Genomic DNA, 16,815 nt, shown 5'->3' with positions numbered 1-16,815 from the left:
AAAGTTAGTGAGGAGACCTTGAGTTTTTTCTTCTTCCCCCAAGGTCAAGAAATAACTTTTAGGTTAAGATATCCAAGTACAAAGCGTTTGCAACCACTCGTACAGTTCAGATCTATTTGACGCATAACTACGCTCAAAGCTGCATTTCTAATCATTTTCATCCTTAGTTTTATAAAGGTTTTTATTTTCCCAAGACGGGTGGCACCTTTGGCGACTAATCTCCGATGCAGAATCTGGATCTCCTTTCTTGAGCTTGAAGCCTTAGTTAATGGATGATGCTATGCCAAACACGTCTCCTACATCAGAGTAACCATATGTTTGTGCACAGCCATTAATCTCAGGCTGGATGTTGACTGTTCCCGTTCTGCCCTGTCCTACGCAAGTTCTTGTCCCCGACTATCACTTCCTGTTGTAATAACGGCCACTGACCACCACACAGATGGCTGTCAGCCAGGCGAGGGCAGCAGAAGGGCCCTGTCGACCCCTGCACACACAAACACACACACACACACACACACACACACACACACATGCACGCATACACTTTTAGTTCACTGTCTTACATACAATGACAAACGCCAACACACACAGAGCTGAGGGCATCAGAGAGCGTCCTGGTCAATGACAAATTGCAGCCGAAGAAGACGGGCCCCGGTGTAGCTCTCCTGGGGGACTCTTGAGATCTCTCACAGGGTGACCCAGTTCCATCACGTCTCCCCTTCTCCCGCTCTCCTCTACCGTTCTCCCTTCTCGGCTGCGCGTCCTCTCGCATCCACAGACACCATGGCATTGGTTTTCATGTTCTGCTGTCATAAGTAAACCCCCACCACACTTTAAATATGTTTCCCTCTCGTAGCAGATTTTAGTTTGTCCTGTTCAAGTCAGTAAACGCTCTGCAGCCTGAGCTGGACTCCCTCTCTACCTCTGTCTCCCTCTTGCTCTACATTCTACCTGAAGAGCCAACACACAGCATCTCTCATACCCCCTTCAGTCACAGCTAACACCACTTACCAAGGAGATAAAAAAAAAGGAACATGTAGGATTTTTTCTTGCTTCTTAATTCACTCTCTTTTTTTCTGCCTTTACAGCAAATAGCTTAACTGCATTGCAGCAGTGCCAGTATGGGGCATTAATATTAATGTCTGCCCATTTCGCCCAGCGTGGCAGGGAGCCTGTCAATCTAGAGGTCTATTGGAGGGGCTCCCTACAACAGTGAACACCTGCCCAGCACTCAAGAGCCTGGTTCTGACACTGTAAGGTGCCAGTCTGCCCCTATAGTGAGGAGGCAGGCGTTCATTGGCCAGTTGCTCAACGTATAGGAGACAATCCCAGCCTATCCAGATCGCACAAACCTTATACATTGCACCAATAGGAGAGAAAAAAACCCAGCACAAAAGGAACAAAGGCTTTGTGTAGAACAAATGCCCTTGATTCTGGTGGTAGTTTATCAGTTTTTCACTGTCAGTTTTTGTTTTAACTTATTTTCTTGAAAGAAAGCTTAAAGAGTGTGATGTATAACCGCTGGGAATAAGTTTTATGTTGTAGCTTGAGGCAAGAATCTGATGTGGCAAGGTATTTTCCTGCATAATTTGCTTGTTTAAGTCTCAACTCCTGCCTGGTGGGAGCAGCATGGATGAAATTACTCAAAAGTCCCCCCACGAGATGGAAAATCCACAATACGCAAGCAAATAGTACTTTGTATCAAAGGCGTTATATTATGAATGTGAGATTAGGTAGAGTGGGCGCGGTTGCTATATCATTTAAGAAGTGCTCCTCTGCATTAAGTGGTTGAAGATGGCTGCAAGCAATGCAGGTGTGTGTGTGCGTAAGCCTCTGTGCAATGAGAGGTAGAGAGAGAGAGAGAGAGAGAGAGCGCTCTGGATCCTGGGATCAGTGTGCTGCGCTGTTCATCACTGCAGCAGTAGACCAGCCCTGAATCTCTCTGTCCGTGCAGAGGTGCTGCCTGCCTGCCCCCCCCCCCCCCGCCTCTCTGCCCCTCTTTTCTCCGCTTTCCTCAAGAGAGCGTGCTAATGATGCTCTCTTTCATTACTCCAGGAGGAGGGAGGGAAGCTGTAGATTTAGCAAAAAAACCTGCGGGGAACCAGCCATCCTGATTACCTTCCGTCTGAAAGCCTGCCAGCGCGTTGGTTTGGACTGGTTTGCTTTCTTGTCTCTGTCTTAATAGTTAACGGGTTTTCATTGATTGTGCAGGATGTGGCTTTTTCTGTCCTGTGCCTGAGCCCATTTCCTCCCTGTAATGTTTCAAGCCGTATTCACCTTCCTACCATGTACATAAATACCCCAGTGCCTGCATGGCGGCTGTTGAGTCGTATCAAAGTCAGGGTGAAATGTGCTGGGTCCCTTTGTCGCAGTTCAAAGATATGCCCTGTGAGATTATTCAGGGTTAATCAAGGCCAGAAGCGCTCCCTCCAGCACTGCTGCCTTAATGCCTATTGAAGGTACATTGTGTACCTAACTACGGATGAGAGAGGAGAGCAGCGATACAGTTCAGGCTTCCCAGTGTCTTGTTTCTGATTCTGTAGAATTAGTAAAGAAGGGGGGGGGGGGGGGGAAATAAGAATTCCTGCAATTATTTCTCAATCAGATATTTTTGTCTGATGCACTGCTGAGATATTAAATAAGGATTAGTCTCATTTCAGTTTTCTCTTGTACCATATCCCAGGGTGTGTGCCCATGAGCTAAAGCAGGAAGAGTGCACGGAGAGATAGGGGTTAGGGGGGTGGGGCAAAGATATGATGTGATGAGTTAAAACGCTAAACTCAAGCTGACTTCACACGAAGAATCATTCTGACTCGCATGTATTTCCTTCTAATTACAGTCAATCTACCTCTTAAGGAGATTTTTCTTTCTATTCCCCTGCAGTGTTGTGCTTTATCTTTTGTTTTTAATAAGTAATAGAAACACGAGTGTGTGGCTTCTTTTAAAAAGGAGGTCTCCTGTCTTCAGTGGCAGTGGGGGAGTGACAGTCAGGCTCCCTCTTTATCCCCACTGTGACACTCTGACTCCTTCCTCTTGTACAGCTGCCTTTGCAGCCACGTCTCTCCGTGCCACACATCCTCTAAATGACCTTCAATCGCACAGGACTGACTCGCTCTTTTTCTACCACACCAGTTCTCTTCTGTTAGACAGCGCTGTTTAAACAATGGCTGTTTTCCCCTTCCCATCCTGTTTTCTTCTTACCCAGGAGTCCTGAGTGAATGCGGTGGAATCTGGTGTAATTACCATTTTGCCTCCCAATGATAGGCGCTTTTTGCGCATCATCAAGGGAGAAGTGGCTTCTCTTTTTAACCAAAGTGACGCTGGAAGGACAGGCACTCTAAAATAACACACAGCACTTGCACGGCTCTAAGCTTGATGTAAATAACACTCTGCCTGGGAAAGCAACTCCTCCCTAAGTTGATTTAGTATTCTTGTCCCCGTGTGTGAAAATGGGATATGCTCTGCTGTAAAAATGGGGGGAAAAGTGTATTGGAATACGCTGTGTATCAGCAGTGCAGACACTGTGATGTGTTTGCTTACAACAGATTGTTTCTAACCCCACGTGATCACATAGCGCATGAAACATTTATTCACAGAAATATGAATTTGAGCTTTTAATATCACAAACGTATGCATTTCATCACTTTAACTAGAGTGTCGTGTCTTTCTTTCGGCGGTTCCCTCATGTCAAACACTCACTTCTCCCACGTCCTCCTCTTTCTCCTCTCTGTGCAGTGCCATGCGTGTGCTGTTATCCAAGCTGCCAAGGCCTTGGATCGTGGACGAGAAGAAGGACGACGGTTACACCGCACTGCACCTGGCTGCCCTCAACAACCATGTGGAGGTGGCTGAGCTGCTGGTGCACCAGGTAACAACAGATTCTTAATGCGTGCTTCAGCACTCAACCTGACAACAAATGCGGTCATTCATGTTCTGTGAGAGACTTTTTTTCCCATTTACAATTATTAGCCCAAAGCACAGCTGCATCAGCTTCGCCCGCACTCCTGCCTTTTCCCTCACTCCAGAGCCTCCACTGCACTCCCCTGCAGCCAGCAAGCTGTAGACCAGTTGAAGCTGCTATAACTGCCTCTTTTTTATTGAATCCATACGGTTCACACGGCCTCCAGGGGTAATGTTTAGTGCTGCTGGGCCCTCATATCATTCTCGTCTTGCAATCATAGCTTTGTCCTCTTTTTCCCTTTGGAGATTGCAGTCTAAACTCCCTATAGACTAACACATACAGGGGTTTATGAAAAAAAAGTCACCTGACCATGCAGGAACTGGGTTAATTAGGACATGGTGCAAGGCAGCAATGTTGCTGCAGCATTCCAACGCATGGACGTTCGCTGTGCAAGCTACCTTTCAGCAGGGACGGCCTTTTTCCCAGGTCCCTGCAATGGGCTGGTTTGCAGTGATGGCTCAGCTTTCTATTCAGAAATTGCAGCACACTACAAGGTGCACTGCAGATTCCCTGCCAGCCAGCCAACCAGCCAGTCAGTCTTATTACTTGGGGATTTCACACACTGCCTGATCACAATGCTTATCTTCCCTCCACATCTCCTCAGCTGTGGTATTCGCAATTGGAAATGACAATCACATGCAGCGTTATTGTAGGATGCAGGTTTTTCCCCAGCCCCTGGGTGATACTCTGATCTGCAGGGTTAAGGGAAAGAAGGTTCTTGGAGGCACATAAAGCCAGAGAAGTTGTTACAGTCTTCAATGTGCTAAACATTTATTTTATTTTATATAATTTAATTTAGTATAATTTTATTTTCTTTGTTGGTTGTTCATGTTAAATCACACGTGATTGAGTGTTTGCCTCTCTCTCCTTCCCACCTCCCAGGGCAGCGCCAGCTTAGACATCCAGAATGTCAACCAGCAGACGGCGTTGCACTTGGCCGTGGAACGCCAACACACCCAGATAGTCCGGGTTAGTGTCACCTCTTCTCTCTTATCCTCCTTTTGTTCTTATTTGTTCTCCTTCCTTCCCATCTCACGTCCACCACAAAGCTAAGAACCTGTCTCCGGTTATCTCTGCATCAGTCCCTCATTCTGGACGTTACACAAAAGGGAGCAAAGTAATTTCAGTGCCACTCCACATTTAATTTACCCAGTTGGACGTCCTGCAGTTGATTGAAGTCCTCCTCCTGAGTGATGCTCTGAGACTGGGTCTTAGTCAGAGTCATTTGGTGTAGTATTGGATTGAGATTGCCACGTTGCCATCTTGTGGACTCGAGAGAAAATGCACTCTATAATTGGGTGACTACAGCACTGAGGCAGTTCATTGTAAGCAAGCAACGCTATAAATCAGCGCGCTGGCATTTGCATTGTAGCAACAAAATAAAATAAAGTTGTTTGATGGTTGTTGCTGGCGACCCTGTTTGACAGCCTGCTCGTGTAACTCTTTGTTTATACGCTCCTCTTTATAACAGCTGTTGGTGCGGGCAGAGGCCAAGCTCGACGTGCAGGACAAGGATGGGGACACACCACTTCACGAGGCGCTGCGTCACCACACGCTGTCCCAACTGCGACAACTCCAAGATATGCAGGATGTCAGCAAAGTGGAGCCTTGGGAACCCTCCAAGAACACAGTAAGTCATCACAGCGTTAAGATGTTCAACAACCGGCAGCGGCCAAAAGATGAGAAAACATCAACATTGGAATATGTGACTTACATAAGGGGTTTCATTTCCATTGACCTGTCATCACTTATATCTCTTTATAATCATTACTCAATGCATATCTCTATGGAGGGGCTCTCAAGTCTTATTAGCATATACATACTCTGCAGAACACTGGGAAGACAGGATGCTACTGGACCCACACAGAGTTGATGCACAGACTCGCTGACTGTTAACTTCTGCAACTGGATTTTTATTATACTAGTGCAGTGCCAGTTCTGTTTGGAATGGACTGTGTGCTTTTACCCAGTGGTGATTTTGGTTGCAGCTTTCTTTCTGAAACGGCAAAGGTGACCTGAAGTAATTGAGCCTCATTGAGTAAAGACCCGCTGAAGGACTCAGTCCACAGAGACCTGAAGCCTCAACACCGCTGCTGCTCAAAGAGCTGTTTGCCTGTTTAACGTTCAGTGAACCTCACGTCACAACTGGAGAAAATTGGTTGAGGTGAATGTCGCCGTGATTGACAATGTCACTTGCGCTAATGAATTCTAGCCGCCGCTGCCACAGAGCACCGGTCACCTGTTCACTCACAGCTTATTCAATTAGAACTTATCACATGTCAAAATCTCAGCAAAATTGGCCGAGCACTTCCTCTCTCTAGATAAACCTTCCAGATACAGACAAACAGAAATATGGTATGACCAATAGCTCCCATGGATCCAGTAAGCCTATAACAACTCTGTAGTAACCATGTGGGGATGTGACGGTGTTAAGTGTGACACCCTCTGACCAAACATGGACCAGTCACTGACAGTGCTATCTCCACTCATATGATTTGCATGTGACCAGATGCTTCCAGTGAAAACCTGTGTGAACATGGAGAGAACACACAAATCATTAAGAGAAACAGACAGTTTGCAGGCGGAGCGTTAAGTCACCTTCATAAACACGTGGCATGTTTGTTCTGTCAGCAATCTTTAGTTACAGGAGATTGTGATGAGGTTCCTGCTGTGGCAGTGTTCTGCAGAACCTATGTACACACAAACACACACACACACACACACACACTCACCTGTTTGACAACCTGCGTGTGGTTCACTGCCCAGTGTGTGAAAAATGATGATGGATCACACCTAGACAGGAAGCTCAGTGCTCCTCAGTCCCCCCCGTCACCTGCATCACTGGACAGCTTAGTCTGCAGCGGCCCATCATTCAGACAGCCGTCCCGACGTGAGCGGGGGGGCAGTCAACCAGCTCGCCGCTGCCTCTTGACCGGCCTGAAAGAGTTTCTCCCTCTGTAGAGGCCGACATGTCACACCTGAACCATTTCCGTGTTACCAGCACATCACTAATCCCTACAGGGATGCGTTTGAGACCAGAGTGCTGGAGCGACAGGCTTACTTTACCTGTCACCTCCCCCACCACTTCTGTGTTCTCTGCTCCACCTCTTCCCAGTCTTCTCACCCTCCCTGGTTCCCCAGCAGAGTAGCGGAACAGACAGACAGTGGGGCCTAATTGTGATCTGTGCGGTTAGGTCACTCTCCCACACCCCCTACCCCTGTCTTCAAAATCAGAATTCAATTAGTCGGCCCGGTGGCTCCATCAGCAGAGATTCAAACCCTAGTAGTTGAAGACAATTAGACATGGACGACCCAAATTGCTTGATAGAGAGAGAGAGAGAGAGAGAGAGAGAGACGCTTTGAGTTGGGGGCAGACCGAGTGAGGCGATGAGGGACAGAGATGGGACAGTTAATAGGATTTGGGGTCAGGGTTGAGGAGGTTCCGCCGCCTGACAGCCATCGTAAGGCATGTCTTTGATTGGCTAATTAGGGGTGATGTGATCGCACTTTGACATGGTTAATCTGAATCCAACTGTGAAACCATTTGAGTAAAATGAACATCAGAACTCCTTGTTCTTCTTCACTCTGTGCATTAATGGTCCAAAGGCCCGTGTGTCATCCGACTGCTGTGTGTCTCCGATTCTGATCAGTTTTTTCCTCCTTCTTTCTTCCTCTCCGCAGTTAATCATGGGCCTGGGCACCCAGGGGGCCGAGAAAAAGAGTGCAGCATCCATCGCCTGTTTCCTGGCTGCTAATGGAGCAGACTTGACCATTCGTAACAAGAAGGGCCAGTCCCCCCTGGACCTGTGTCCCGACCCCAGCCTCTGCAAGGCCCTGGCCAAATGTCATAAAGAAAAGAGCAGGTAAACACACTTTCTTGCCAAGAGTTTCATGTTTCATTATCTTGTATGTCGCATTTTAAGTTGAAGAAAATCAGTGTGGGTTTCATGAGAGGTTAACGTTTTTTGTATGGATTAAAGAAACAAAATCAAAAAATCCTTGCCAATGTATCAAATTCCCAGTACAGTGCTTCTGTAAAAACACCAGAAAGAGAAGAAAGAACCATCCTCTTCTTGCCTTTCCCCCCCTCCGTCCCTTTTTTTAGTCTCTGCTGGTCTCCACCTCTTTTCTTTGTTCGCCGTCCGCCCCTCGTGCTCGTGGTCTCTGCTGCTCTCACACACCGTCTTGTCTTTCTCCCGTTGTTCCCAGTGGACAGGTGGGCACCCGCAGCCCGTCTCAGAACAGCAACATCGAGTCGCTGGATGAGTGTATGGTGTGTTCGGACATGAAGAGGGACACCCTGTTCGGGCCCTGCGGACACATCGCCACCTGCTCCCTCTGCTCGCCGCGCGTCAAAAAGTGTCTCATCTGCAAGGATCAGGTCCAGTCCAGAACCAAGGTATTACCCTCCGCAATCTGCACCGCACAAAGAACCGAGATATATCGATGAAAAGTGGAAAAATACTTTTACTCTCCTGTTTTTGTGCGTTGAATTTTGCCTTTCAACAGATCGAGGAGTGCGTAGTCTGCTCTGACAAAAAAGCCTCCGTGCTGTTCCAGCCCTGTGGCCACATGTGCGCTTGTGAGAGTAAGTTACACACATTTCCGCGTTGTATTCGACTCCGACTCCTGAAATCTGGCTCCTCCTCCTCCTGAAATCTGGCTCCTCCTCCTGTATGAACTCCGCTCTGACCGTGGCTTGTTTTGTTTCCACCAGACTGTGCCAGCCTCATGAAGAAGTGCGTACAGTGTCGGGCTGTAGTAGAACGCCGCACTCCTTTCGTTCTCTGCTGTGGAGGGAAAGGTATGGAGGATGATGATGATGCCGCTGATGATGATGATGATGATGATGATGAGGGTGATGATGATGATGATGATGATGAGGATGATGATGAGGATGATGATGACCTTAGTGAGTGAATCTTCCACACGTTCCCTTTTAATACCCGCACTATCTTTTGTAGTTTTCTTTTCTTCTTCTCTTCTTCCTTCACTGTTCTTAAAAAAATTCTGCTTTAGCCCTTTTTATCTTTTGTTTATTTGTTGCCTTGCTTATGCATTGTACTCGTATGTTTACATCACTGATATGTTGTTTTATTGTGTTTTTTCATCCTATTGAACACATATAGATGTAGTCGCACATTTAAATCTGTCAACATTTATTTCCTAGATCTGCCATCTTGTTATCATTGCATCCATTTCGATCATCTCATATGTTCTAGCTTCTATGAAGACATTCGCTGAAGAAGACAGTGGCCTCACTAATGCTCAACAGTCTCCTTATAATGAATTAGACTGCACCACCTTTTGTCCAGATTCACAGCAACATTTAATTGGTACATTCAGGGAACATGTTCCATTCTTCTAAGTTTCGTGGAAATCGTAGTTCTTGCAAAATCCTGCTGACAAACTAATGAAGCGGGGTGAAAACATAACCTCAAAAAACCTGATCAACTTATTTATGTTCCTGTGGCCTCCATACGTTTGACTAGTCACCTTCACATAAAATGGATTGAACTGAATTGTAGGCAGATGCTAAAACACCTGTAGTCCTAATGACATATGCACATTAATAACAGAACCTGGATTTCATCACTTTTCCCCTAAAATATGATTTGTCACATATCAGCATGCAAGTGTCTGATGAATCATGATGAAATGTTGTGTGTAAATTTGTCTATTTTTTCCGTTGGCTCCACAATCCATCTTCTCGTCTCTAAATGAAGCAGTGTTATTCTGGCCATGTCTTTATTTTAGTGCTGTTCTCTCACTGGTGGTCGTTTCTATCGTGTTTCTCCACATTTTTTACGTTGAGTTAAAAGGGAAACTGTTGCAAGTTCACTAACCTCATTTTTTACCCCCCCCCGTATTAATTATTGAACACGTCTTTCGGGGTTTGTTGGCAAATCTTACACGTGGTCACAAGCCAGACGTGCAAAAGCGAATGCAGACCCAAACACACTCATGCAAGGGGCAGCATCCCAGTAACACCCGCTGTTCATGTCTGTAACTAAAGCAAATCTAGTGAGCAAAGTTAAATCTGATTATTCCCACCACTTACCAGTTGGGTACCTGGTTTAATAATGTACCTCTAACCCAGTAGTCTCATGCTGAAGCATTGGCTGAAGCCAGAAACACAAAGAATCACTTGTCACTGCACATTTTTTACAGTTGTACAGCTATTTCCCTTTCCTCTTCTGTTTTCAAACTTTCAAGCTTCCTCTTTAGATTTTTTCTCTGAACCTCCCCCTTGAGGCTGTAGTGGGTAGCTCATGCTATAACAATGTGACTGGTTATTCCCAGCAGGGAGCTCTAACACTATGGCAGGGGGATCGCAGGATCTTGTCCAGCCCAACAATCTGGCACTAAGTTGGTGTAAGTATGACCTCCATGAATCCCCTCCCTTATCAGGAGCCTTGCTTTTAAAGAAGCTCCCCCCACAGTGCTGCCCTGGCCCCTACCTTTTCCCTGAAACCCCCTCCTCCCTGTCTCTTCCAGTCATACACACACACACACACACACACACACACACGCTGAACTGTAGATGATGATGACAATCCACATGCCAAGAACCACCGTGCTGATCACTGCTTCTGGCAGATGTTTGCCCGTCTGGAGTGGAGTCCCCAGCAGAGCCTCAGTCCAGCTCGTTCTCAAATAATATACCGGGACAGATCCACACCAGCGTTACACACACACATCCGGTGGAATCGCACACTGCCAAAAACTCTGCATGAGGTTTTTGTCCTTTGCCAGTCTATTTTTCAGATAATTACAAAGTGCTCATTTCTGAAAAGGCAGACCTTTTAAAAGGGAGTGCGATGCCAACACAGACTGAGGTTGATCTGCCAAACAGTAACAGATTCTGAGTGCATGTTGTTTGTGATCTTTGCTCGTTAACAGAGCTCACGTCTTTAAAATGAAATCGAGCTTCCGGCTTGTTCCAGAACGGCACTTGTTGGCACGGCTGCATTTCGCTTTTATTGGCAATATAGTTTATCATTATGAGGAAGGGAAGTTTGATGGTGCCGCTGGTGCAAACTGTTCCTCTGTTTAGTCTGTAGGATGGTAAAAAAAAAAATGTCCCCCCACCTTCAACTTTATGTGGCTTTGTTGTGTTCAAACAGCCAGTGGAAACATCCCGGCCATGCAGAGGGACAAAGACAACACCAACGTCAACGCTGATGTTCAGAAGCTCCAGCAACAGCTCCAGGACATCAAGGAACAGGTGAGGGTTAGTGTGCTGAAGGGCCAGAGGCCACCAGATGTGATACTTTGCCTCCATTAGACAGTTAGTTTATAAAGTTGCACGACGCGTCTCCACCCACACCTGCTACCCAGAAATTAGCAAAAAACATCCCAATTACGAAAGGTTCCATTTTGCACATTTGGAGCCAGAGTCTGCACCGTAGTGATGATGCCATTCTTTTAATAGCATCAATTAATTAAAGCCAAACTTACAAGAAAAATTAATTACAATTTGTGGCTCATGAACTACCAAGAAATCATAAACCTGATCTGAGCTGGGAGGTGATCCCTGATCAATAACAGACATCTGTATCCAGGTTTGTTGAAATAAGTGACTGTCCGTTTGTTTCTTTGAAAGTTCAAATTACTTTTCTAATGACTTGTCCGCAACAAAACATCAACCCGCGATTGTTTTTCTCCACCTCTCCACAGACCATGTGTCCGGTTTGTCTGGACCGGCTCAAGAACATGATTTTCATGTGCGGCCACGGCACCTGCCAGCTGTGCGGGGACCGAATGAGCGAGTGCCCCATCTGCCGCAAGGCCATCGAGCGCCGCATCCTCCTCTACTAGACCCCCCCCCCCCCCACCACGGACTCTGTCACTTCTCTTAAAGTTCACACCAACCACGCCTGCAAGGCCACAACCACACCAGCTGCTGCCGCTGCTACTGCTACTTCTGCTGCCGCTGCCGCTCTACCATCCTCACAGCGCCCGAGTCAGCCAGCCAAGGGCGTCCTAAAAAATGTCTTAGTCCACACAACAGACGCTCTCTTAATGGTCTGACTGTGTTCACGTGGAGTTTCTGTTACAAAACCAGGAAAGATGACGAGTCGACTTCATCAGATCTGCTGTTGTCTCCTAAATGCAGCTGGAAAGACGGTTGCTTTTACGCACATCGCCTTTTCTTCTCTTTGTCGCTCTCTTTTCCTCTTTCTTACCACCCCCTCCTCATCCCTTTCTCTGTTTTGACTTCTCATGTGAAACTTCTCTTCTCTCTTGGAGTACATGGCGGCCCCCTCAGACTTTAAATCTTGAAAAATGAACTTAAAGGGGTCGGATCTGTGCCTGGATTCCCCCCCCCGGAACGGCTTCGAGTACATGAGCGAATCCACGAGTGTAGAGGAGGCGAGGTCGGGCCGCCCCCCCCCCCCTCGATGTAAAGTTCTCAAGCATCTGTCGCAGTCAAGTTTTATTGTATCTGTAAATCTTAATTCCAGTGTATTGCTATCTGAAGCTCCTGATGTGGATTTTTTCAGTAATTAAGTTTTCATTACAGTATGGCAAGTTTGTGACGCATCCCTGTTTGCACCATGTTACAGGCTCCTGTGAGTGTTTTTGGCTTCGTGTCTGTGTTTGGCCGTCGTGTCACACGCCGTCGAAGACCACATGTTGGCGGTTTTGCACTAGAAAAAGCTGAGTCAGGGTTTCAAACGCTCGTTTCCACACTCACTGTGGCGGCCCCACTGCTGCTCAGTGGTTAACACACGTGGAGCAGTCGGACTGCCAGGTAGCACACACCACACCCGCACGTTGTTTACCGAGCTGCACCGATCACGACGGCGGTGTTTCCCGCGACACGAGAGCACCTCCGTGTTGGAGCTCAAGACAAACACGTGAAACTCCTGCAGCTTCTGTCCAGTGACCAGCCCCTGTTGTACACACAGACCCACGAGATGCAAACGAGTCTCCTGTCACAACGTTTTGTTAAAGCTCTAATGAGACCTGGTGGGAGTGTACAATTCAATGAGCATTGCTAATTTACCATTGATTACTATGTGCCATTTTGCTTCCAAAAATCTACCGGTTTAATAACTTGTATGGGGGATAAGGTGCTCTTTATCTTGTATTAATGTTTTTCCCTTCTTTTTATTTAAAGTGTATTTCCCTTTCTTCTCAAAGAATCTACATTTATTGAGCTGGAGAGTACAATCTATTAGAACACTAAGATGAAAATGTAGATTAAATTATTTTGTATTGCTGCCCAAAAATAGGATTTATAGGTCTCACTGCCTTCCTAATATGTAGCCTCAAAAGTCTCTCAAACATTCTGCTTTGATATTAAGGTTGAGATATGTCGTGTGATGTTCAATTTTCATTCTGTTTGCTTTCTGTTGGCTGTCGCTTTCTGGATAGAAAGATGGAAGCTTTTTTTCCTCCCCCTCTCTGAATTAGGTCTCTGTAAACCTAACTCATTTGTGTGAAACAGAAAAAAAAAGATGGAGACTTTTGTTTTGACATGAAAAATGACAAGTATCTTCTCACCAGTATTTTTATTTGGGAGGAAAAGCTAACTATTTTTATTTTTTAGAAAGACAGAACTTGCCTTACCTCTCTTAAAAAGGCAGTTGCCCATGTGGAGATGCAGCGACGTGGCCGGCTTGCTCTGCTATGTTGGGAACTGCAACCGCATACAAGCATTATTTTATTCCCCCCCACCCCCCGCCCCTTCTTCTCTTTGTAGGACTGAAACTTTTTCCCTCCCCCAGTACGGTTTTGATTCTTTCCACTGATAACACTTTAAGCTAGAAGCACTAATACGCTTTACGGTAGTGTTGTCTTGTTATGGTTGTCATGAAAAAGCCTATTTTGTACTTTATTTTAAATCCCTGTAATTGTCCTGTTGGAAATGTATCCGTGGTATTTTTATTTTCATTTTTTTTTTCATTTTCTTTGGCATGAATGTTTGACATATGCAGTACGACATGTATCATGAAAACAGTTCGGTCTGTATTGCTGATAAGTGCTTTTAAAAACAACAGTATAGCTGGAATAAAGATCTAAATGAACCATGGGGACATTAACACACAAGGCGCCGTTTGTTTTTTCTCAAAACTTCAAACCTGACTCTCTTCTTTTAGCTTTTGTTTATCCAGTGGAGCTCAGGTGTAGTTTGTTGCTCTTCCCCTGCTGTGCAGCGTCTGCCTCGCGGAGGAGACAGGGTGGCAGTGATGGGAGGTGTGGGGTAATTGAAAATGCTAACACCTAATAATGAGTCGGCGCCGGCGTGCGATAGGTCAGCTATGCTAATCGGAGAAAGAAGAGAAGAGCAGGAATTTGAGAGAGAGAGAGAACAGGGTGATGCATCTTGTAAAGTGAGCGGTGTGACACGGGGGGGGGGGCGTCTCACCAGCATCATCTCCACACTGCTGACAAATTATCACCAAAGGCCATTTATGTTCTAGCTCATTGACTGGTCCATTCATAACCTGGACGTCCTCGGGCCCGGCTCACGCTCGGCGGCAGCTCCTAACAGGACATTCATCATGCTGTCAGCCGCTCACTTCATGCACACTGACCGGAGAGGACACTCTTTATTGTTCTGATCTCTGGGACTTGGCGCCGGGCCGAGACCGTGGACGTACAGTCTGGTGTCCTGTCGCTGGTGCTTTGTCACTTCAGACTCGAGGACCTGTCTCTGAAAACGCAGGCTCTCTCTCTCTCTCTCTCTCTCGTGTGGTTCACCTGTTAGAGCGGAAACACGGGGAGGAAATGGCAGCTTCCGCTTCTGGACACTTCTTCTAATTGCTTTTTTTATTTATCCTTTTGTTTTACCGGGAAGGTTCCATCTCTTCTGCCAGGAAGTCCTGCTCATGATGTACAGCAGTGAAGTAAACAAATATGAATACAAGCAGGGTCAAAGAACACAAAGAGCCTAAAACACAGCAAACTAATTAAAAACTAAGAACACACATAGAAACATATAGGAACCAGTGGCTAAAATGACTTCCTGTATAGAAAATAAAAGGCACATGTTAAAAAGAATGATATTGTTGTGTAAAAACTGATTTTAAAGGATGTAAGTAATAAGTAAGTATGTGGACAACTTCAGATGAAAAGAACAAAGATAAAGATATATAATTATTAAGCTGGACAACAAACTGTATCGGGGGGGGGTCCAAAGGTCTCCGCCCACCCTCTCATTCACTCGAAGGGGATCTTTGGACCCTCCTGCTGAATTCATGTTGTTTTGTTAATGTTGTGTTTTCACGCCTGTTTGTTTGCTTGTTGGTTTGAGATTAGGATTACGAAAAACTGCAGGATTACCAGGATTTATTTTGTTCACACTTTAACATTCCAAGGTTTCAACATTCTCCTTGATTTTCACAACAAAGAAAAAAGAAATCAAGCATGTTTAGGGGACTGATATTTTTGAGTGTGAGCAATCTGGTGCATATCAAAATGAAAAACTGCCTCTAGTGGATCTAGATGTGGTTTCCTCAGGGGAATGTTGGGCCTTGGTGGAGCTTGCAGCAGTTTAGAGAACGCTCTCATTTTGGTGTCAAGGAACTTGACCTGTCCAGAGACCTGACCTCAACATATTCATCCAAATCTCTTCAGCCTGGTCCTGAAATCCAAAGGAGAAGCCTCCTCAGAACAGTGGAGGCTGATTTAAGCTGCAGATTGTTTCATTCAGCGATGACTAGTGGGTGTAGAGTTCATGTGTCCACATTCTTTAAGCACTTAAGGTTGGAATGACGAAGCCATGACATCAGACGGTGCTGAGGTGAATGACTGGACCCAGACCCCTCGCTGCCCTGCTGGCTGACTGTCAGGGTGCCGGAGACGACACTATCTCCCCCCCGGCCTGTGGCCTGATCCTGGGGAGCATCCCCTGACGGCCACGCCTGCCACACTCAGCCACTTGAAGGCTGCAGCATTGCTGACTGGACCGCAGGGGTTGTTAACTCCCACGCCAGGGGGGGGGGGGGGGTCAGCTAATTCTCTGGCTGCTCCTGCGGAGTGTGAGTGATGGTGGGCCGGGCACTCACAGGCTTGACTGAGCCAGCAGATAGAGATGAATTGAAGCCCCCCCCCCCCCCCCCGGAGAGGAGAGAGCATGAGGCAAAACACGATCAGGAAAATGCCTCTGACTCTGCTTCAAGTCTGTGCTGTGATCATTGAGCCGGGTCAGTGGCATCCATCTGCCGGTGGAGTCAGCACGCCCCCCCCCCCCCCCCCTCATGCTCTGCCACTGGCAGTGTAGTTTTAAAGTCACGACCTGACAGTCATGATCATAGTCTTTCCACTCTTCCTACGAGGTGACAGTCTGATGAGAGGGTCTTGACATGCAGGTTTCAAAGCGCATCACAAGGTGGCAGTGCATGCAGCGACTCAACCCTGTCTCTCCTCGGCCTACAGGACAAAACAAGAGCGTTCAGAAGAAGATGCTCACTTGTGCATGAGATTTCTCTTTGACAGGTAGTTATGGACGCCATCGTTCATCTGGAGCAGTGGGGGTCAGGACCTCGGGGTCATGAGCCACAGGAGGAGGGTCACAGGAGTAAATACAGGAATCCAATAGGGTTTAAAACCAACTCAAATTAGCATTTTATTACCATAATTGTTTAAAAAGCTAACAAATACTACTTTCTTCATGTGTGCGTCTGTGATCTTTTTCATCATGTCAGCAAAAACATACACTGAATAAAGAACTGGATCTTACAGCCTGTTGGGATGAGATCTGTTCCTGTTAGAGACAACACAAAGGATACTTCAGGTAACTGTCAAAATAAAACTCCAGAAGCGTTAAAGATTTATTCAGGGTCTCGTCATCGAGAAATGAAAATTTACATTTTACTTCTTGAAGATAAAATGCAGTTTTA

General features: G+C 46.3%; 1 protein-coding gene across 4 annotated transcripts in view; it reads left to right on the top strand.

Annotated features, from left to right (window-relative positions):
• Window positions 1–14,013, top strand: part of mib1 (MIB E3 ubiquitin protein ligase 1) — a 51,306-nt gene extending 37,293 nt beyond the window's left edge. Inside the window, exons 13-22 of one of the 4 annotated variants that reach the window (XM_053438197.1) lie at window positions 3,736–3,868; window positions 4,844–4,930; window positions 5,433–5,591; window positions 7,643–7,824; window positions 8,171–8,360; window positions 8,471–8,549; window positions 8,679–8,765; window positions 10,268–10,336; window positions 11,089–11,189; window positions 11,642–14,013. In XM_053438197.1, coding sequence (XP_053294172.1) covers window positions 3,736–3,868; window positions 4,844–4,930; window positions 5,433–5,591; window positions 7,643–7,824; window positions 8,171–8,360; window positions 8,471–8,549; window positions 8,679–8,765; window positions 10,268–10,336; window positions 11,089–11,189; window positions 11,642–11,782 — 1,228 coding nt within the window. In that variant the 3' untranslated portion in view covers window positions 11,783–14,013. Of the gene's footprint in view, window positions 1–3,735; window positions 3,869–4,843; window positions 4,931–5,432; window positions 5,592–7,642; window positions 7,825–8,170; window positions 8,361–8,470; window positions 8,550–8,678; window positions 8,874–10,264; window positions 10,337–11,088; window positions 11,190–11,641 lie in introns of all 4 variants that reach the window. The other 3 variants (XM_053438196.1, XM_053438195.1, XM_053438194.1) reach the window with 3 other exon arrangements.
• Window positions 14,014–16,815: the final 2,802 nt, after the last annotated feature.

Source organism: Pleuronectes platessa, chromosome 13, assembly GCF_947347685.1.
Source record: "Pleuronectes platessa chromosome 13, fPlePla1.1, whole genome shotgun sequence".
Lineage (NCBI taxonomy): Eukaryota > Metazoa > Chordata > Actinopteri > Pleuronectiformes > Pleuronectidae > Pleuronectes > Pleuronectes platessa.
Note: the sequence above shows the minus strand (reverse complement) of the source record. Positions and strands in the feature narration are given on the sequence as shown.